Source organism: Pleuronectes platessa, chromosome 2, assembly GCF_947347685.1.
Source record: "Pleuronectes platessa chromosome 2, fPlePla1.1, whole genome shotgun sequence".
NCBI lineage: Eukaryota > Metazoa > Chordata > Actinopteri > Pleuronectiformes > Pleuronectidae > Pleuronectes > Pleuronectes platessa.
Window position 1 is genome coordinate 27,986,424 of NC_070627.1, and position 21,665 is coordinate 28,008,088.

The following is a 21,665-nucleotide window of genomic DNA, read 5'->3' on the forward strand; positions in this document are numbered from 1 at the left end:
CCTATATCTCTTAAAAAATACATGGTTCTATGATACCTCTGAAAGTCCTTTTGTTATAGTCTAATGATATTTGTGATGTGTTTTTGTGTGTTTATGTGTGCATGTGTGTGTGTCTTTATGTGTGCAAAGATCATATTTAGACACCAGTGGTCATCCCACTGCTTCTGGATATTCCTGACATTCCATTCCATTACAAAGCTTTCATTTCCAGTCAAGTTGCTGAGATAGAGAGGGAGAACTTTGCATAAAACATGTGGGATATTTGCCTTAGTTCCTCTCCCTCCCTCTACTTTCTAGCCTTGAAACCACAGCATGTCTGTATGTCTAGTGGGAGATTCAAAAGGTCTCTGATCCAGTTTTAATTCTCCGCTACAAATAACGAGCTGAGCGAAAACCTCCCTGTCAGGAAAAATAATTCTTCTCTCAGGTTTCTCACCGGCCCTGGGACGTGGAGGAATGCAGCAGAATCGAATGGCTTGCAGCGCTCTCCTCCGTCTGACTTTTTTTTTAGCTTTAATATCTGGACCAGATTCTGCTAAAAAAAATTCCAGATCCTGTTGTGGATACATACAAACACAGAGTGGCCATAGTGTAAGAGCAGAAGCGACACACACAAAGTAATCACTCTCATAAATCAGTCACACTCCCAAACCAGACTTACAAGGCACTGAACCAATACATTTCAGTTGTATGTGGCATTCCCTTCTTATTTCATCCATCCGTGCATTTTGTCTCAAAGCTGAGTTTGATCCGGAGATTGTCCTCGCCCTCCCTTTCACTGGTGCATTTCTCTATTGCATGACCTGTGGCTTCTCCAGGGAGTCAGTCTGGGGCCCAGACAGGAAAACACAAACATCATTACCAATGTGGTCCAAGTTCTGATGTGAACCTTGCGGAAAAAGAGCTCCTTTCTTCTCAGTGACTGATTAATCTGCAGGGACATTTAAAGATGTAGCACCTGGAAACCAGGGAAACACAGACTGTTCACCACAGATCATCCTGAGGACCTGCTGGGCTGCGTGACTGCTGCAATATGGACTAATTGATGGCTGCGAAAGATGATTGGCTGAATTTCCATTGCCACTCACTGTTGGGTTTTTAATGATGAGCAATGTTGCTTAATATGACTGCGAATTAAGGTCATTGTACCTTGTGAATGTTGACTATCGGAAAAATTGAAAATGTATGACCTTATAAGCTGATCCCAGAGATTCTGAAAATGTGGCTTTGGTAGATTTAGCAAATTGTGGACTTCTTTCCTCTGTCATGTGAGACAAAGGGTTACATTTCTTTATTCAGGATAATCAGATTTTTGGTATAGCCATGAAGTAATGTCTAAAAACAACAGCAGTTAAGCATATAATTCAAACTTATATATAAACCACATATGTGAACAGTAAAAGGGCTAATTTGGTTTAATTTTATGACAAAGAATAACTGAATCTTCACTGCAGAAAAAAACAGGTAGGATGAACAGTTTTATAACTTCACACTGCACCATAGAGTGTTTCTAAAAAGCTGTTCACACAGTGTCCAGCCCCCGAACAATAAAAGGTGGTATAGGTGAGTTTATTGTAGAACTGCTTGGGAGGGAACCAAACAGGAGCATTAACAAAGACAAGGAGAACATCCCACTACAAACAGGCAGGTTTAGAACGGGCATTGCTCTCGTATGTACTGTATAAACTGTCATTTGTCTTGACTCCAAAATGCAATTGGAAGCAAACTAACAATATGAGATGCATGAACATGTGAACTTACAAAGATCAGATTTGACAGTATTTGATTTATAGGTGGAACTACAGCGACTTGGTTGTGTGTCTGTTTTCTTCATTGCTGTAAAAAGCTCAAATGCCCAGACAGGAGTGAGGTATTCTCAGAAATCATGATCCAGCCTGAGTGACTGCCAGTCATCATGTGTGTTTTGGTGCCGATCCAGATAAGGATGAAATTACTTTATATTTTCTAAGAGACGATTGTGTTGCTTTGAATGTGGTGGACTCTCTCTGACTGCTGTCTAGGTTGATTTAGTAGGTGGGAGTAAAATTAGGTTAAATTAACAATTTGGGTTTTGAAGCAGCCTCACAGAATCATGAATCAGAAACTTTACTGTAAATAATGCGGTGTTTCTGAAGTGTCTTTAATATATTTTATGACTCAATCCTTGTCACCTGTCAGATGTCAACAATCAAGAAGCACGTATCACACACACACACACACACACAAACACAGACACAAACACTTTTAGGAATATGGTGAGACAATTCTGACATTATTTGCGTTACTTTGAGTTAGTTGAGTTTGTCCAAATCATATGTGGGATAAAGGTCCCATACTTTATACAGATACAAATACAGAAATACTTTTTCTGTATTTGTATCTTGACATCCATAAAAACAATCTGGCTGTAAGAACCAAAAACCGTGTCATTCTGGAGTTCTAGCAAGAACAAGCCATTTTTTGTGTCAGTCTCTGGGCCCCTCTTCTGATTGACTGTTTGATGAGTGACGCACAGCAAGGCCAAACATAGGTAATGGGCTGTAGCTGAATACTGTAGCTTTTAAAAGTGACCGGTACATGGAAATGGTGATGGGCACTGCTGAGGAGCAGTCAACACTGAAATGAGCCAAAATGTCAGACTGAAATGCTCCAGTATTTCGGAATAAATTAATTGTGGCCATTGAGCTCAAAGCTCTACTTTTACAACTTAGACATGTATGGTTTAACATTGCTGCACCAGACACACGGTTCAAAAGTCTCTTTATAAATCATCGGTGTTGTGCATCTTCCTATTTAGGATAATATAACTGTCTTGAATGTGTGCTTCAAACTACAGTAAAGTACTGTTCCACTGATTTCAGGCCAGATTTGTATTGGTCAAAAGAACGCCTCATTTTCAGACCAACAGACCATGTGGGCACAAGAATATTTGTTATCGAAACAATGTGGGTGCTGACAACAGTGTTGGTCTGAAACGAGCAAAGATGCTCTGTTTGGCTTTAGAATACCACAGTGAGTTACTTTTTTCCCTTTTAAAAACTTTACTGCACTTTATTTAACAGTGTGCTAATAAGACAGGGACACTAGACAGCACACTAGAAATAATGTCATTAACAAGACAAGACTTTTTTTTTTGTCCTCAAATAGATTTATTTGTCTCTTCAGAAATTCATCATGTGGCATACAGCAATCATCAGACCTATACACACCAACCACATCAACTACATCACTCATCACCACAGACAACAAACCTCAACTGTCATCAAAGTGCTCTACATGTTATAAGGTGCAGCATCCTCGCATACAGAGATTAAATTATTTTTGTTTCAAGGTTTGATCAAGAGCGCAATTCTCGTGGGTACAAATAATCGTAGTCCTGTTGGTTGGAGTGATGGCACACTGAACCTTCTTCCTGTTGCTTGTATGAGACGTGTTATTAGCATGCTGTTATTAAAATGCAACCAAAAACTCATGTGCGATTTTTGCATTGTGTTTGGATGATTAGCATGTTAGAAAATCCCTCGGCCTGCCAAACTTCGGTAGTGTGTAAATCATCCTTTCATTTAGTATTGGAACAGGAACTTTGTGCTGTCTGTAAAGCTGCTTTCAGACATGCACTGAATATTGGAGATGCGCAGATCTGCTCTGACTATACATCCACATCTGCACGTATGCTTGACTCATCCGCCCATTACCACAGGATTCATTCTCTCCAATTTAGAGACCTGCAACCTCATCAATGTTCTATTTAATCACACGATGAAGCCTCTATAATGAGCTAAAGTTAGACACACACTGTCTGCACTGACTCTAAGGACTGAGTCCACACTGTTGTGGAAACATTTGCAGTTATATGGACCTATTTTCAAATAATGCAGCACACATCCACCTCCTATCACATGTTAGCCCTGTGAAGTCACTATGGTCAACATGCTGGACCCCATCTGATCCAAACACATTATGTTGACTTCATCTGACCAGAGAATGCGCTGCCATCAAGCTTCTTTTCTTTTTTTTGGTAAAGTTGAGTTTTGCAGTTTCATGTCATTTTGTAAGCCACTCGTAAAATGTCATACAGTCTGATCAATCAATCAGTGACACACATCTATAGTATTTCTGATCGCCAAGTCAGAGGCACTTACCCGTCTGGTATTTAATCTGGGAAGTGCAGCGCCTGTCCTAAACCTGCCTGTTTGGATTGGACTGACAGAATGATTCCTTGACATTAGTGAGTCCTCCTCAAACAGTTCGACAATTTACTTTCACACTTTATTGTTTGTGTGCTGGTCATTGTGTGGAGAGGTTTTTATAAACAGTCTGTGGTGCAGAGTTAAGTTAGAAAACTCAGTTATCTTACCTGCATTTTATAGTCAATGTTTTTCAGAAAATGGAACAGCATTTTCTTTATTACTGTCCACATGTGTGGCTTATTATTTAAGGTTGAATGATTTGTTATACTTCATATTATATACAATTTTGTATTTCAGAGGTCTATTTACCAATCGGTACAATGTTCAGACCCAAGACCACAACATTTCAAAATAAAAGCTCTGTAATTCAGCTCGATGTACGGCATTGCAGCAATAAAATCAATGTTGTGCCATTACTTTGAAGACAAATTGTTAAATACAAAGTGATTCTATGAATGTTGCTTGCATGACCAGGTTCAGCACAGGCGAATGTCTGTGTTGTCAAATATGGTGAAATAAAAATAATGATATTATCCAAACGATCTGGAAGAGGTTTTAACCAGTTGCCGTCGTCTAATGTATTTTATCAGAGGATTTAAAAGAAGACATGGTCAACTTTGTCCGTGGACTGAAGGCACAGTTCTTGCTGGTTGCCTGTTTAATCAATTTCTATTAATATATCACGTGTCCAAATCGCACTTTATACAGCCCCCAAAAGTATAATCACAAGTAAAGTTTGTATAAATATGTTTTTATTGATATATAGTTTATGGCACGTTAGAAAAAAGTGACTGAGGGCTGACAGTTATGTAAAGAATGTTCCCAAATTGCGTTTGAGGACACACAAGTACAATTATCCTTAATCATGAATCACTTCAGTCAGCTGTGTACACTAAAAGTGAATCCAGGCTGAGCCTCAGCAGCCGGTTTCTTGTCTTCATCGGAAACTGAACTCAACCTCCATCTTAACTGGATCTGCACCCAGTGAACTTTTACAGTCTCATGTCTCAAATAACAGTTTTGTGTTCAGTGTATGTGGGTGTGGGCTTTCCGCAGCATTTTTACAAATCCAGCCTGACTCCTGACTGTGGATGTATTACCAGCCTCCAGACAGAGAGAGGAGACACATGTTACGGAACTTCGCTGGAAGCTGACCCACTGGAATCAGCCCAGCCATCACAAAGGAAAGGAGGACATTCAGAGGACCCTGATTTTACACCCTCATCTCAGCTACCCAAATGTTTTTAAGCATTTCAAAAGATGTTTCAATTGGTTGTAAAATAAACTGTGCGATCATAAAGGGGAATGCTCTGTTCGCTATGGAGGTAGATTTGTGTCTTTATTATGCAATCAAAAAGAATAGGTTTGAGAGCAAAACTTTCCACACTGCAATCAAAAAATAGATTTGAGAGCAAAACTATCAACACTGCAATCAAAAAATGTTTTATTGCAAGTTAAATAAATGTGATTAAAAATGTATTAATGGGAATCCAAAAGTTTTGTTTGCGAATCCAAAAGTTTTGTTTGCGAATCCAAAAGTTTTGTTTGCGAATCCAAAAATGTTGCTTGCGAATCCAAAAGTTTTGCTTGCGAATCCAAAAGCTTTGCTTGCTGTTGAGCTGAATATCGTGGGCGGGACCTACGCCGAAAGATGTAAGACACGTCTCTATTGGCCAGTCTCGATCGGAGTGACAGCTTGGCAACACCCACAGTTAGTAACGAGAGAGGGAGTTTTGAAGTCCATGATGAGAACGAGCGGGACTCGGGAGCCGAGAGGATAGAAAATCAATGCGCAGGTATGTCTTCCGTCATAGTAATAGCAAGAATGTTATGTTTCAACTGGTGCATGTAGATTGCTTTTGTTTAACGATATGTGGATGTTGTAATGGGTTAAAAAATACATATTATTTTATCAGCCTGTAGCTGCTAGCTTAGATCAATTAGCTAGTCATAGGTACGTTACGTGCCCAGGCTGCCTATTAGCCTGCATGACGTTGTGCATGTAGCTACTAGTTAACAGGACTATTTTTGTTCAACGATCTAACGTTAGTTTATGTTATATTTGTGATGTGCTGTATTATTTGATCAGCCTGTAGCCAGCTTAGTTAGCGTTAGTCACTTTCTCATCTTAGGTGTAGCGCTAGCTGAGCTGTCTGGGTTTCCATCCACATGTTTTTGTGTGCGTTTTCAATGTTAATAATAGCGGCAGACGAAAACATCAGGTCTGTGTGGAACGATGAGGAGACCGTAACCTTCCTCAAATGAATACATGAAACAAACATCAATGTCATATTTCCATCGTGTTTTCTACATTGTTTTTCAACGTTTGAGGTTTGATTGGCGCTGCGCCACCTACTGCTTATCTCGATGAACCAACTTTTGGGCCACCGACCAAAATTAACCTTTGGGAATATGGCTTTATGGTTACTTAGCTTTATAAGTATGGGAATGTGTAGTGACACGGTATTATTGGTGTTACTGGTGGTGAAAATGGCTTAAACACATAGCTAATAATACTTTCTCTGTTTCCCAGAATGGAAAACCAACCGGGCAGATCACAGGCCCAGGTAGGGTATTGGCTCATTTCTTCAAATTTATATTTGTTCATGGTGTTGTCATTGTGGGAAATAAGGGATCAAATATTACTTGTTTTCCAGTATTGTCCTGTAGTATTGTACAGCTTGTGCATTACCGGAATCAATTGTTAATAACATTTATGCTATGCTCTGTATGATCACATTACAATGTTATGCACCTTAACTCCCATTCCAGTATGACCAGTCTTCAGCAACTGAAGCTGCTCAGCATTTCATGTCCTTGCTCACCAGAGCAATTCCTGAAGATCAAAGACAGGGTCCGAGTACGAGTATGGAGAGACCTACTGTTGCGTCTGAGATGGCCAGGTAGTAAAGCAAAAGGGCCAGTTCAGGTGTTACACAATGTTGCTAAACATTTCCATATGCCATCGTGATTCAAGGCACTTGCAAATATGTTTTATTTTCTTCCAAAAATAACCATACACAGAGTTTCTACTTATTCCTATGATTTGCTAATTGAATTAAAGTAAATTAATTCATTAAATTTAATGACCTAATCATCCCTGTTAGCACTAGTGCTATCATATATAGTATGTCACAAAGTGGTATTGTAGTGCTATTGCTTCAGCAATTCAGTGCAATTTTTGTTCAGATTCAGTTCTTAATCTGATTTCTGTTCTGATTTATTTTTAAAGAGCTGAATTGTTTGTCTTTGAAAAATGACCTGGGCTGTTTGCATAGTTGACACATCTATTAGGCCTAGTGACTGATTTTAATTGATTTGTAACATTAAGATTGTTCTAAAAATCATATAGATCCTTCCCTGGATATTTCAAACGCAATGGAAAAAACCGAAGTCACCCCTTCAGAAGACCAGCAAAAGTTGTGACGACGTGGAAGCCACTTGATGTATCATTTTTCTTACTTGATTCAAAAACTGACACATCCCCATCCATATCTGCCGAGCTGGAGCTCATGCAAGCAGGGCTGGGAAAGAGGGCGTTGTCTATCACATCTGACTTAACGCATTCAGAGGTGGGATGTCTGATGAACTTAAGTGCACATATTTTGTTCCCAAAGTGTATCAACAGTATTGATTGTGTGGCAATAGAGCTATACTGTCTAAATTCAAGCTGTTGACTTTTTTCTTTCCTTTTTTTTATTAGTTATCCAGTTCACTAAGGACAACATATCCGAAGATGAATGATCTTCAAGACAGATGGCTTCTTTTCAAAGCAGCAGGTGCACTTTATTTCCCAACAGCAAGTTATTCATCCAATAGAGAAAAAATAAATGCACTATGCTTTAGGGTTATGCACCATTTTAATTGTTGTGTTACTTGCTTTAAAAGGCGGAAATGGAAGGAGAAAACTGTCTGCAATCGCATTAGAGGCAGAGGGATACACTGGTTCTGTCATCAAAAGAGCCTCAGGTGGAGGAAAACAGATGTTATATATAGTGCCCCTCCAAGATGAGCTAGATTTAACACCACTACCAGCAGATGCACCGGAATTTGCTCGTATGCCAACAGCAACATGCAAACAATGCAAGACAGTGATGCCATTGCAGGTGTTGGCTCTGCACATTGACCACTGCAACAAGACATCAAGCTCGGAAACTGAGGTAAATTTTTTTCCTATGTCACTTAGGCATGTGAGATCAAAGCTGTAAAAGTCCAGCTTCCAGTTCTAACTTCAGGGTTATCTGTTGTGAACTCCACTCCCAACCTCAGCATATCAGTAAAATGGCATAAATGTACATGTTTTACTTCTCTGCTCAGGAGGCAGATGTGGTGTTCCTGGAAGAAGCAACTCCTAACCCAGTCCTAGGACCTTGTACAGACGCACCATGGTCCAATGAGCAACATTGCTTTCAGCAGGTACAGCAACTGAGTCAAAAAAAAAATAAGTATGGCATGGAGGGCAACAGCCAAAAAATGAGTCATAAACATAACGGATACATATCAAGTTCTTTACAAAGTTGTCAGTCTTTGTTGCACTTAAAAATGATCCCGCGATATCTATGCCTTAAAGCTGCGTAGTTGAACTTTTTTTCGTTAAAATACACTTACATTTTGTGTAAGAAGAATGTAAATGAGTTAGGACTTAGTGAGCGGGAAGGGAGTGGGAGGGGAAAGCTTTGTTTTGAATCCACTGCTTATTTTGAAAATTTGCGCCTCCTTCCGACGCTGACGTAATCTTCCACACTGCAGGTTTAACAATTCTGTTCTCATTTTCAATGTGCCTGCATATAGGCAGGTGAGGTCCAATGTCCAGTATGCACAAGAACATTTCCAGGGTCAGACATAGAACTACATGCAAGCTTCTGCGGTGAAAGGTGATTGTGTGTCAACTTGCATTACGTATCTTTGTTAGGGTTGCTCGAATTCCTAGGCAGTTCCAAGATGGCTCTGTGTTCATTATGGTTATAATGGATTTTTACATAAACATAAAATTATATTTATCTCACAGGTCAGATGTGAGGTAATAGACAATAATCTAGAACTGTATGTTTAAAGGACAAGTATAAATGTATTCTTTTTGTTTTTATATTAGTATGGGAAAGGATCTTTGCCAGCTTGACACAGTCAAGACATGCTCCGATCTGGATCATATATCATGGTAACCAATCTGGTCGTGTACCATTTCATTAATTTGTTAAAATACAGTGCATTGTGTAGTTCATTTGAATAATTTGAAAATTTGAAACTTTCCACAGTGAGGAAGATGTTCTTTATTGGGTAAAGGCACAGATAGACTGTAGCAAGACCTTCGAAATCTGTGTGGCCAGAGACAATATGGTTGAAAGAGGTCTTAAACTCTGGAAGCGTCGAAAGAATGGCGGTCCAGTGAACCCTTTGAAAGTCTCCTTCCTGGGAGAACCAGGGGTTGACACTGGAGCACTAAAAAAAGAGTTCCTGTCCAGTGAGTAGCATGCATTCATCATTAATTTAGTAGATATGTAGAGTATGTTGTAGAATAGCTGAAATTAAATTGTTTACCGTTGCTATCCCATTGTCAAACAACTGGAACAAAAGCTCTGCTGTTAGGTGTATTTTTGCTGCATCCATCCATTTCCCAAAAATAGAAAAATAACTGCCTGTGTGCTTCTGCAGGACACAATATCAAAGTGGCCAGAGCTTGAGAAAAATTAGGCTAAATTCTTGTCTTTTAGATGTTTGCCCCCAGCTAGTCTAATGCTGTTTTATCATTTGTTTTTGGCTGTAGCAATGGTTGCTGGGATCGAGAAGCGACTATTTGAAGGCGAAAGTGAGAAGGGCAAAGTACCAAAGTATTCCCTCAACGATTTGGACAATGAACTGTTCAAGTATGTTATTCTTATTTCTAGCACTTATAATTACTGATTATTATTATCTGATGGACACTTTGGCAAGAATATTTTCATGAGTGAAAATATGTATTGATACTTGGGGTCCTTTACAGTTTGCCTAGAGGGGAAGTCAGTGCCTCAATCTGTTTTTCTTTCAAACTTTCATGTACATGGCAAATTGTTAGAAAAACATTCAGGAAAGGGCTTGAAGTGTACCAGCTATTTTAAATATTCTGTCATATTTTAAAGGTTTAATCTCCTTCAGTGTATGTGTGACAATAGATGATAGAGGTAATGCATAAAATGAAGTAAGCACCCGAGATAAGTCTTCTAGCTGGGGTGTTATGTCGAGATCAGTACTTATAATTGCCAATTTCTTTGTTGTCTTTCATCCAGAGTTGCGGGTGAAATACTTTGTGTGAGCATTGCCCAAGGAGGACCAGCACCACGGTTTATGCAGGAGTGGTGTTACCACTACCTCGTCACTGGGAACCTTAAAACTGATGGTGTGCATGACATGGAGTTGTCACCACTTATCAAAACGGTACGTTGGGTAAATCGCTTCAAGCCATCTTAATGAGGCCAATATTTTTCCATAATGTTTGCTCTCTTTTGATGTTTATGGTACATAGAATAAGTGCAAAGTAAACTGATCCAAGTTTAAAACTTTGCCAACGATGTTGCAGCTGTGTTAGGCAGTATCTCAATATATCCTCAGGTTTACTAAATTCCAATTCATCAATAAGTTAGTTTCTTGCAATAGCTTATTTCCTGTTGGCATCAAGCGACTTACAGACTTGCCTCGCTAAAAAATTTATCTGATGTAGCTGTAAACCAATAATGGTAAATGTGTGAGAGATGTGTGAATATGTATGACAGTGTAGATGTATAAAATAACAGTTGTGAATACATAACAAATGAAAGCTTAATTCTTGTTGCTTCTAAATCATTATTTTAGATTGAAGATGCATCTGACCTGTCCCTCTACATTGAAGAAATCCTGGATTGTGGCTACACTGGTCAAATCAACATTGACCATAAGGAAAGCATATTAAGGTTTGTTTTGCAGTTTGATGTCCTAACTAGTAAGGAGTAATATTACATTATTGATGAATTATGTACAGGTCAATAGTATTTTAAGCCATGCAGTAATGTTCATTCATTAAGCAGGAAATTTGAAGCCAATCAAGTTATTGTGCTGCAAAATCTTTGACGGCTTTGAAAGGGTTTTATCATTATATTATACAAACATAAGTGTTATGGCTAATTTTACAGTTGACATCATAATTTTAAATGGCTGTCATAAAATGTATTCTTTTTCTTTTGTAAGGGCTATTGTACTGCATGTGACCACAAAACGCACACCAATGCTGCAACAGATGCGTGAAGGCCTTGAAGTGTACAACCTGATCAAGGTCATGCAGATAAAGCCGAATGAGTGTCGCAATCTCTTTGTCGTAGGGGCTGATGACAAGGTATGTTGTAATTCAGCTCTGGGTATTTTCTTGAATTTTTGCCATTTAATTGCATAACCTTTCCTCAAGTGCTAAATGGTATTTCCATATCATCAATACCCAGTGGCGATTTTAGGGGTTTAAAACGGGTACAAAAAAGTTTTATTTTAAATTTTTGACATTTATTTGAAAACAGTAATATTTACGTCCCAACAGAACAAATGCACCCTCGGTAAAATCGCTACTGTCAGTACCTGTATATGAGTGATGTTGGATCAGTCTGGATCTGTTGGGTTGTAATTCCCTTTTGTTCTTAGGTGGACTCGCATTATGTTTTATCACACCTGGCCCCAGAAATGAGCCCAGATGGTTCGACTAAACACGTGAAGGAGTCCAAAATCTTGGAATACTTCCAAGATTTCCTACTTGAAATTGAGGGTATGTAAAACCTTCCATAAAAGTTCTGATCCCCTAAGAAAGTTTGATATAGCTTAGGAGATCCTACACTGATATGTACGTCATAGATGTATGAAATGGGGATTTTATGCCCGACAGTTATATGATATCCAGATTTGAAAAAGTTATCTTGGCTACTAAGTACAATGGTAAAGGGAATTTTGCGACGTTTTCAAGTGATTATTGAAAGAAAGTATCTCGACAGTAGCGCAACACATTTTCATGATCTGGATATCAAACAGTCAGCAACAAAGAACTGGTTCCATATATATGACGTGCTCATCAGTGTTGGATTTTGTTGGTGATTTGTGTAGTGAGAGTTTTATGTTACAAAATATTGCTCTGCACTTACCTTGTTGGTATATTTAAAAGCTTTGAAAGTTTGTCACTTCAGAAGAAGATATTGATTCTAACATCCCCTTTTCTTTCAAAGACACACAACCAGAAAATGAGGTTGAAGGAGAGACACCCTCTGTGCCCATGGTGATGCAATGGATGACTGGGCAGGCACACAGGCATTTGCTTGTCTCAGAGAGACAGAAATTCAAAATAGCCATAGTATTTGACCACAACTGTCTAGAGCACATGCCAGGCCACACTGTATGTTATCCTGTTGTTAGTGCTTGCACCAACACTGTTACACTTCCAACAGCTCATCTGGGGGATTACGAGTCCTTTAAAACCAACTTGCAAACTGCCATTAAATATGGTGCAAGCTTTGACAGACTGTAGCTAGTAAACGCTACTCTGCTCTAGTCTACTCTGTTCTACTTAGTTTGTTCATCTAGTCTTTTCCTAGCCATGTCTAATAATTCTCTTGTCAGTTCAGTTCCTGCCACTCCCCCCTTGCCATGACATCACCTCGTGTTTGTGTTAAATCCTGTTCTAAGTAAGCGTGCGTAACAGACTCCAAACCTAATGTTTTAGCGTTTTAAATAATGTCAATGTTAAGTCCAATTGTCATTGCGAAGAGTGTATATTAATGTGGTTCAAAACAATATGGCACACATATTGACAATGTTCTGTTCTGATTGAATAAAAATATATATATATATTTGCACTAAACTATTTGAGTTGTATGAATACATATGTGAATTGCTAAATCCCTTAATTTGGCCTTAGAATGCTGTTTTTAATTACAGGCAAGTCAAATTAATATAAACTAAAACACTTTTACTCAAATTGGGCTTTATTTGTGTATAATTCACATAAATGCTGGTTGAGAAAGTAAAAAACTTGCTTCTTGATAATAAGTTAGAACTGCCTTTGTTAGAATCTGAGGTAATTATGGCAGGTTGAAAAGATGCATGTGTGCATGTCAGAATGTTAGAGTCCGAAAGCTGTTCCAAGAGCCTGCAAGTAGATGTCCCGACCAAAGGATGAGGACTCGGTGGTGGGGTTCACTAGGTGCTGTAGTGCAGCAAGTCTTTCAGCTGACAGGGGACATTGGATGTCTGGTACAATAACTCCATGCTCAGTGTTGTCACTTTGCTGTTCCTGAGAGGGTTGCTCCTCAGCTTGCTGGATCTGGAATGACCAATAAAAGCCATCCATACATCAGACATCAGATTACTGGAAAGTAGAATTATCTTCTACACCCATATATCAGATCAGAGATCACAAACAGTCTTCATGCCCTGTTTATATTAAGATGCTGTGTCTTCATTTAAGTTTTGCTTCCCGCATCGGACCCTTTTTGCAGGTTAGTCTCGTATGACCTTATACATACCTCTACCAGGTCTGGCTCTGGCACAGGTGCTTGCAGCATCCCGATCATCCATAGCTGATTCGGTGTCAGATTTCCCTCTGTGCTTAAGGGGTGACAATTCCAGCTCTCCGTAAAATGCTGCAAATCTGATCGTAGTTGTGGTATGAAGACATAGCCCACACAGAAGAGGTGGACAGCAATGGACAGGTCAATGAAGCCCTCTTCCTCCAAACTGTGGAGCACGTCGTAGTACTGACACGTTACACTCCAAACATCTCTCCATAGGCGTTCCACTCTAAAAACGAGCGAGGGGATACAGATGAGACAAGACCGTGTAAGGCTTTCACTACACTGAATTAAAACCTGAAAATGTCCACTATTAAAAAGCAGCAACACCCGAAAACTTATTACAATCAACTTCAAAGCATTTCCCATCTCTATTTTTAGATAAATTTAGAACTGCAAAATGACTTTATGGCATAGAAGATTTTGAAAACTGATGGGATTTAATATTAACATTCATACTTTTTACCCGAGGGGTTGGTTATATGCATTCTAATATTTTCTGAAACAGTTGAGCTCTGGTATTCAATTACCTCTGGTTATGGACGCTTTTTCCAGCAATAAAGCTGCCACGGGCTGTTCCTCGCACAGTAAACATGCATCTAGCGATGTCTACATTTTCAACCCCTTGATCGGCTCGTACTCTGAAAGAGAAAGACAAGGTACAAAATAATATATTTTACTGTGTTAGAAACAAGCATAATTTCCACTTATTTTTTTATTACAACAGTCTCTTCTATGCCACTGGAATAACTAAATGAGTGTAGGTAAGCCCCAAAATGTCATTGAATTGAAGCAGAGAAGTGATCAAACATTCATTACCAGTCACCCCAGCTGTTGGGAACATGGATTGGTATTTTGTTTGTTTTTAAATGACTTATTTCACTTCATTTCTAAAATTGTGTGTGTTGACATTTTATTGTCATCTTCTGAACACTAATTTAATGCGCTTGCCTTGATGGCCATCCATTTTTCCGAACTCCATCCATGAAGAATCCAAAAGCCGTCTCTGCTCTGTTATTCCCAGCTGTGTCCAGGTAAAAGATCTGTAACGAAGTGGGACACTTATGTAGTAGTTCACAAGATAAATAGTGAATGAGGGATTGAAAAAAACAAAAAAACATTACCTTCCTTGAAAAGCCATCAATTGCTCCAAAAATCACAATGTTGTACCTAACAAAAAGGTAATAGTTATACAGCACTGATAATACAATTTGGTGACATAAAATCACCAATGATTAGAAATTGTTCAGTAGGAGAAATAACACCTTATTAACTTGTGGTTTGTGTCGATGTGGACAAGAGACAAGGGAGCGGGAACAGAGTATGTCCGTCTTGCAATGCAAGACAGCTGGACCATCCTGGCAATTATTCCTGCACCATCCACACGCTGCAATGACATCTTTACTCTTCTCCACGAAATCCGATGCCCCATTGCTTGTAGAGATCCTTTCACTAGCCTGTAGCCAGCATGGGGCATTCTTGCCTTTATAGACCTAACCTTCTGATCTAGCACATCATCTGATATGTCAGAATAGCATTTTCTGACAGAGAGGTTATGCTCTTGCATCCGTCTATACAGAGTTGACCTTGAAATGCCATGGAGGTCAGTCAAAGAAGTCAGTGGTAACCCAGTACTGAGTAGATTCAGGAGGGTTTGACTTTCTATGTTTAGCCGGGGTCGCCCCACACTCCCAGTCCATTCAACCACAGTTACATCATCCAATAGTGGAGGGACAATACTCTGTGAGAGATAAGTGCTGACAACTTCAGACAGCTGTTGTAGACTGTCTACAACACACTCAGGAAGGTCAATATAGGCTGCCCCAGCTCGAACAAACTGCAACTCCTGAGAGCAAACAAAGTGCAGGTATTCAAAGTCAATGGGTTGCCTGTTGATGACAGAAGTAAGTCTATCCCTGACTCTCTGCAGGAGCTGCCATCGCATGGGTTCCTGCAACAAGGTAAAACAAACCTAAGATAACATGAAAGTAAGATAACAAAAAGATAGTGGTTTCACACATACAATTTTAAGCATGCACTTATTAGTATAAAACTTGATTTTACTGCAAGAAATTTCATCTATCATTTTTATAATCATAATATGCTTATATTAAGGTGCATAACATTGTAATGTGATCATACAGAGCATAGCATAAATGTTATTAACAATTGATTCCGGTAATGCACAAGCTGTACAATACTACAGGACAATACTGGAAAACAAGTAATATTTGATCTCTTATTTCCCACAATGACAACACCATGAACAAATATAAATTTGAAGAAATGAGCCAATACCCTACCTGGGCCTGTGATCTGCCCGGTTGGTTTTCCATTCTGGGAAACAGAGAAAGTATTATTAGCTATGTGTTTAAGCCATTTTCACCACCAGTAACACCAATAATACCGTGTCACTACACATTCCCATACTTATAAAGCTAAGTAACCATAAAGCCATATTCCCAAAGGTTAATTTTGGTTGGTGGCCCAAAAGTTGGTTCATCGAGATAAGCAGTAGGTGGCGCAGCGCCAATCAAACCTCAAACGTTGAAAAACAATGTAGAAAACACGATGGAAATATGACATTGATGTTTGTTTCATTTATTCATTTGAGGAAGGTTACGGTCTCCTCATCGCTCCACACAGATCTGATGTTTTCGTCTGCCGCTATTATTAACATTGAAAACGCACACAAAAACATGTGGATGGAAACCCAGACAGCTCAGCTAGCGCGACACCTAAGATGAGAAAGTGACTAACGCTAACTAAGCTGGCTACAGGCTGATCAAATAATACAGCACATCACAAATATAACATAAGCTAACGTTAGATCGTTGAACACAAATAGTCCTGTTAACTAGTAGCTACATGCACAACGTCATGCAGGCTAATAGGCAGCCTGGGCACGTAACGTACCTATGACTAGCTAATTGAGCTAAGCTAGCAGCTACAGGCTGATAAAATAATGTATTTTTTAACCCATTACAACATCCACATATCGTTAAACAAAAGCAATCTACATGCACCAGTTGAAACATAACATTCTTGCTATTACTATGACGGAAGACATACCTGCGCATTGATTTTCTATCCTCTCGGCTCCCGAGTCCCGCTCGTTCTCATCATGGACTTCAAAACTCCCTCTCTCGTTACTAACTGTGGGTGTTGCCAAGCTGTCACTCCGATCGAGACTGGCCAATAGAGACGTGTCTTACATCTTTCGGCGTAGGTCCCGCCCACGAGATTCAGCTCAACAGCAAGCAAAGCTTTTGGATTCGCAAGCAAAACTTTTGGATTCGCAAGCAAAACTTTTGGATTCGCAAGCAAAATTTTTGGATTCGCAAACAAAACTTTTGGATTCGCAAACAAAACTTTTGGATTCGCAAACAAAACTTTTGGATTTGCAAACAAAACTTTTGGATTCCCATTAATACATTTTTAATCACATTTATTTAACTTGCAATAAAACATTTTTTGATTGCAGTGTTGATAGTTTTGCTCTCAAATCTATTTTTTGATTGCAGTGTGGAAAGTTTTGCTCTCAAACCTATTCTTTTTGATTGCATAATAAAGACACAAATCTACCTCCATAGTTCGCTATGTGTATTTTTTTCTGAATGAAGGCAAATAGGTTTCTAAAAATAAAGGTAATAAAGGTCGAATAATACAAAATTCAATGTATCCACTTAATATTCTCAAACCCTTTTCATCTAAATTAAGTTGGTTCACCATAATTAAACTTTCAAAGGAAAAATCTAATCATATTTCTTGCACTGAAGTAATTTTGTTAGTCTAACTATAAAACTAGTGTGGGATATACTGTACTCAAAAATGGCTTAGTTGGAACTGTTAAAAAAAGATCCAGGCAAAAAGTTGAGCCAGCATATCTTTTCTTTGGAGTCTACCATTTCAAATCTGTGAGTGCGTGTATTAATTACTTCAGTAACTTTACAAATGTCAAATGGTCTTCACCATCGGGGATATTTATAAAGTTCAGTCCCCGTCTCTATGTGTCATCTTGCATGTTGTTCATGTTTAAGACTAAACGGTGTTGTGCTGATAAATGGAAGAAAGGTGAATCAATTTAACAGAATATTTTGTTTATATTGTATGTTTCCAGCTCCTCAAAGCTACTTCACTACACACAATCAGGCAACAGCAAAGGGGAATATTTGGACCTTTGTTTCAGGTAAGTGGGAGCAGATGGATTGTCTTGGATCAGATTATACATACGATGAAAAACAAGCTCAGACAGAAAACAATGCAAATTTTAGAGTGAGAGTTAGTGACTACATATGTTGTACACCCCTATGCCCCAATATTACTAATGTTTCCTGAAAGAGTGCCCCTATGGCAGGAGGAGGTATGGCATCATGAGACACACTTAAGAGCCACGCAGATTGGGTGCAGTCACATCTATTTCTACTTTAACATCGATGATGTTACTTTTTAAAGGTCACTAAAAGCCTTTTTACTAATGTTCATGTTTTACAGAAAAGAAAAATCTACAGTAAAGAAATGGATTTTAAAATGTACTTCTTGTTTCTAGCCGAGGAAAAAATCAAAGCTGTAGTCTCAACTCTCTTTCTGCTTCAGTCTTTGAGAAATAAAGGTTTTATAGAACATAGTGTTTTTTAGAAAACTCTCAGGTTTTAGGAGGTTGTTTTTACACAGTGCTTAGGTTTGGAGGATGCCTTTGGTCTTTATGGGTTAGTACCAGGTATAAACAGAGCCACCGTTTCCTCTACAGATGTGAGCAGAAGAGAGAGCACTCAAGGACATATCACAAGTGTTTGCAATAGAGTGAACTGATGTTTTTGCATACAGGACCTACGAATATGACAAAAGTCACAATGTAGGGTAAGAATTAACTAATACAACACAGTAACAGTTCACTAATTTCAGTTTGTAGTTAAAAAACCAGGAGCATTAATCCATATAACACACATTTTTGTCCATGGGCTATAAAAATAAAATATGATTGATTGATTGATCAGTTTCCCCCATTAATTAAGTCTCACTTACTGACATTGTCTTTTGAGTTATACTCTCATTATCTGTGGGCTGTGGTGAACACTGAATGTGTTTTAGTTGCATTAGGTTCTACGCTGACCTTGGAAATGGTTTGATAACTATTCACTCTACTTTACTTTACTTAAATACCTATACATAACTTACTACTAAACTTAGATGTTGTGATGAGACAGTACACTGTCTGACCACAGCTGGTTAGTATTAGGACGGTGGGGGCTCACCTATTCTCTATACACACACACACACACACTCACACATACACACACAATCTTCTTGGCTGAACAAAGCAGTGCTCTAACCTCCACTGACAGATGTTCAGAGTACACCACCCATCATGGAGTCAGCCACAGCATCTGGTTGGCAGGTATACAGTGGCCTTCATCATTGTAGAAAAACACTTAAATCATTATTGTGTATGAGGTAGTTTTTTTTTTCTATTGATGACCATGTGCTACAATAGAAAAACTGTAGAGAGTTTGAGCTGAATGAACTTTGCATCCAAGCGAAGAGAGAGAGAGAGAGAGAGAGAGAGAGAGAGAGAGAGAGAGAGAGAGAGAGAGAGAGAGAGAGAGAGATGTCTTCAATAGAACAATTGCTGTGAGACGACGATGCTTGTCCCCTTCTTCTTTCACTTCCCTGGATACAAATGCCGCCAACCTTATAGCCAAAGTGCAGAGTAGTGATCAGGGGATTAGGCCGGGGCAATGACACCCAATCAATACGACGAGCCAGTCCCCCTGTTTTAAAAAAGGTAAAGGGTTTTGTATTTATATAGCACTTTGCTAGTCTTGATGACCACTCAAAGGGCTTTACAGTACAGTTTTACATTCACCCATTCACAAACACATTCATACAGTGTATCTATTCGCAGCACTTAGTTATTCTATGGGGGGGCAATCGGGGTTCAGCATCTTGCCAAGGGGACACGTCGGCATGCAGATGGGTCAGACTGGGGATCGAACTGCCGACTTTCAGGTTGAAGGACGACCACTCTACCCCTCAGCCACAGCCGCTGAAATGGAACACATATGACAGCATCCTAAGTAATATCATTGTGACTCTTTAATTACATTGAGGATATCAGGACATTAGGTTCACAAGATTGTATTCTAGACAAACTGCTGTTACGGATTTTATTTATTACATTATTCTACTCTTCACTTAACGCAGAAAGTTTGTATAGACTCTAAACACGAATGCCCTCCCCAGTTTATAATTTGAAAAGTAGAACATGCAAAAATAAAAAATAAACATATTTAGTAACTACAATTAAAAGCTTGTTGTCATTATTCTGTAATAGCATTTCAAAACACCTGCAGGAATAAGAAACATCACTGAAATTGAATTCAAATATCACAGATACAATTGTAAATGTCTTTCTTTTTAACATTTTGTGCCAAAATGTTTTCACTTGCTTTGCTGAAATACAGATTTCCCCTCTAACAAATTGTTTACTCCTACCACACTTTATTGGTTTTAATGGCAAAAAGGGACATGAGGCAACATTAATAACTTGACATTTACATTGGTAAGACATGCAAGCATTTAGTTTTCATTTCATTTTTCAAATAAGCTGAACTTGGCTCTAATACACCTGATGACCCATTGTATAAGGAGCTGATATACATCAGATGTGCATAGTGATTGTGTAGGTGCGTTGAAATGGAAAAATCTGGAATAGTAAAGAAGCACCAAGCCATTGAGTGATTTGTACAAAAGGAGGACTTAATAATGAATGTGGTACTTAACTGGTTGCCAGTGCAGTTTTCTGAAGGCTATGAAACATGCGTGGCAGAGGCCTCATCTTAATTCTGTACATAAAGTCTATTCAATTCCTGTAGGTACACCAAGGAGAAGAGCATTGTATATTTGAAGATGTGACATTATAAAGGCGTGAATGAGAGTCTCTGCGACAGCATGAGAGAGAAATGTCCTTCAGATGGAAGAAGGCTGTTGTGTTGATATTTTGATATTTGTTGAGAACAACACCTAGATTATTCACCCCAACGGAAGATGTACTGAACAGAGGGATGGAGAGTGTTTTTTTTAAAGCATGCTGTGGGAGAAATGAAGTCGCTTCAGTTTGATCAAGTTAACCTTCATGGTAATTAAAAGTTATCCATGCATAGATAGCATTTCTGGCTACTGTGGCAGATCATCTGAGGGTGTGAATAGTGTAGAGTGGTGTAAATGTAAAGTTGTGTGTTGTCAGCACAGTAGTGAATATTGAGACCAAGTCGACAAATTATGTCCAAGAGGTAGAATGTTAATAGTGAACAGTAGCCTAAAGGTCAAAGAACTGGGACCTTGGGGACAACAAGGGTATGGGGGTGGGGTGGGGGGGGGGGGGGGGGGTCATGGGATCAAGTCAGCAACAATAAGTTTAAAGCGGTATTAAGCTGTAAGGTGTTTTATTGTCTCATTGAACCCATTATTCAAACTGGACTTCCTGGACATGTTCTCACAAATACCTGAAACAACATACCCCCATGGGATTTATGTATGTAGCACCGAACCCCCCCTGACTGCTCCAAAGGTTTACAGTTCAGCTGTTCACTGCTACATATATGCTCAGTGCTGCTCTGTGTTAAGCATGGTTAAGTCAAGTGTGTGCTTGTGTGTGTCTATTTGTGTGTGTGTAAAATACAGCTGGACAATAAAGGTTTCTTTTTTTGGGGGTGTCAACAAACTGAATGTATTCTGTTTAGAACTAAATTATGGAAGACATAAAAAATAACAGATACCAAACAAATGAATTCCAGCTGATGCTTGTTAAGACCTTACCTTATTTAATTATAAAGTCGTTTTTGTAAAAATTGTGTTTACACTCACAGTGTCCTTCCTACAATGCTTTGTGTTTACCCATGTTCCCTCACAAACATGTGAACAT

At 38.9% G+C, this 21,665-nt stretch overlaps 3 protein-coding genes across 3 annotated transcripts; 2 read left to right on the plus strand and 1 right to left on the minus strand.

Annotated features, from left to right (window-relative positions):
* The first annotated feature begins 6,724 nt into the window (after positions 1-6,724).
* LOC128446543 (uncharacterized) lies at positions 6,725-9,309 on the plus strand. Its single transcript, XM_053429637.1, has 7 exons — positions 6,725-6,757; positions 6,963-7,093; positions 7,543-7,762; positions 7,894-7,969; positions 8,079-8,350; positions 8,508-8,606; positions 9,283-9,309. The coding sequence occupies exons 1-7, from the start codon at positions 6,725-6,727 to the stop codon at positions 9,307-9,309; spliced, it is 858 nt and encodes a 285-aa protein (XP_053285612.1).
* A 169-nt stretch (positions 9,310-9,478) lies between these two features.
* LOC128459440 (uncharacterized) lies at positions 9,479-12,872 on the plus strand. Its single transcript, XM_053444498.1, has 7 exons — positions 9,479-9,651; positions 9,955-10,054; positions 10,454-10,601; positions 11,016-11,113; positions 11,388-11,532; positions 11,829-11,949; positions 12,401-12,872. Exons 1-7 carry the CDS (start codon positions 9,525-9,527, stop codon positions 12,697-12,699), a joined length of 1,038 nt encoding a protein of 345 aa, XP_053300473.1. The 5' UTR covers positions 9,479-9,524; the 3' UTR covers positions 12,700-12,872.
* Positions 12,873-14,679: 1,807 nt separating this feature from the next.
* LOC128446559 (uncharacterized) lies at positions 14,680-17,113 on the minus strand. Its single transcript, XM_053429638.1, has 5 exons — positions 16,814-17,113; positions 16,045-16,078; positions 15,007-15,692; positions 14,866-14,911; positions 14,680-14,784 (listed from the first exon to the last, which is right to left on the minus strand). Exons 1-5 carry the CDS (start codon positions 16,819-16,821, stop codon positions 14,680-14,682), a joined length of 879 nt encoding a protein of 292 aa, XP_053285613.1. The 5' UTR covers positions 16,822-17,113.
* Positions 17,114-21,665: the final 4,552 nt, after the last annotated feature.

Excerpts from the sequence above, each read along its gene's own strand:
- LOC128446543 (XM_053429637.1), top strand. The coding sequence starts at position 6,725 with ATGGAAAACCAACCGGGCAGATCACAGGCCCAG. Across the intron at positions 7,763-7,893 it reads CTGACTTAACGCATTCAGAG|TTATCCAGTTCACTAAGGAC; the intron begins GTGGGATGTCTG and ends TTTTTTTATTAG. Across the intron at positions 8,351-8,507 it reads CATCAAGCTCGGAAACTGAG|GAGGCAGATGTGGTGTTCCT; the intron begins GTAAATTTTTTT and ends TTCTCTGCTCAG.
- LOC128459440 (XM_053444498.1), top strand. The coding sequence starts at position 9,525 with ATGGTTGAAAGAGGTCTTAAACTCTGGAAGCGTCGAAAGAATGGCGGT. Across the intron at positions 9,652-9,954 it reads AAAAAAAGAGTTCCTGTCCA|CAATGGTTGCTGGGATCGAG; the intron begins GTGAGTAGCATG and ends TTTTGGCTGTAG. Across the intron at positions 11,950-12,400 it reads TTTCCTACTTGAAATTGAGG|ACACACAACCAGAAAATGAG; the intron begins GTATGTAAAACC and ends TTTCTTTCAAAG.
- LOC128446559 (XM_053429638.1), bottom strand. Across the intron at positions 14,912-15,006 it reads ACAAACCACAAGTTAATAAG|GTACAACATTGTGATTTTTG; the intron begins GTGTTATTTCTC and ends CCTTTTTGTTAG. Across the intron at positions 14,785-14,865 it reads TTGATGGCTTTTCAAGGAAG|ATCTTTTACCTGGACACAGC; the intron begins GTAATGTTTTTT and ends ACTTCGTTACAG.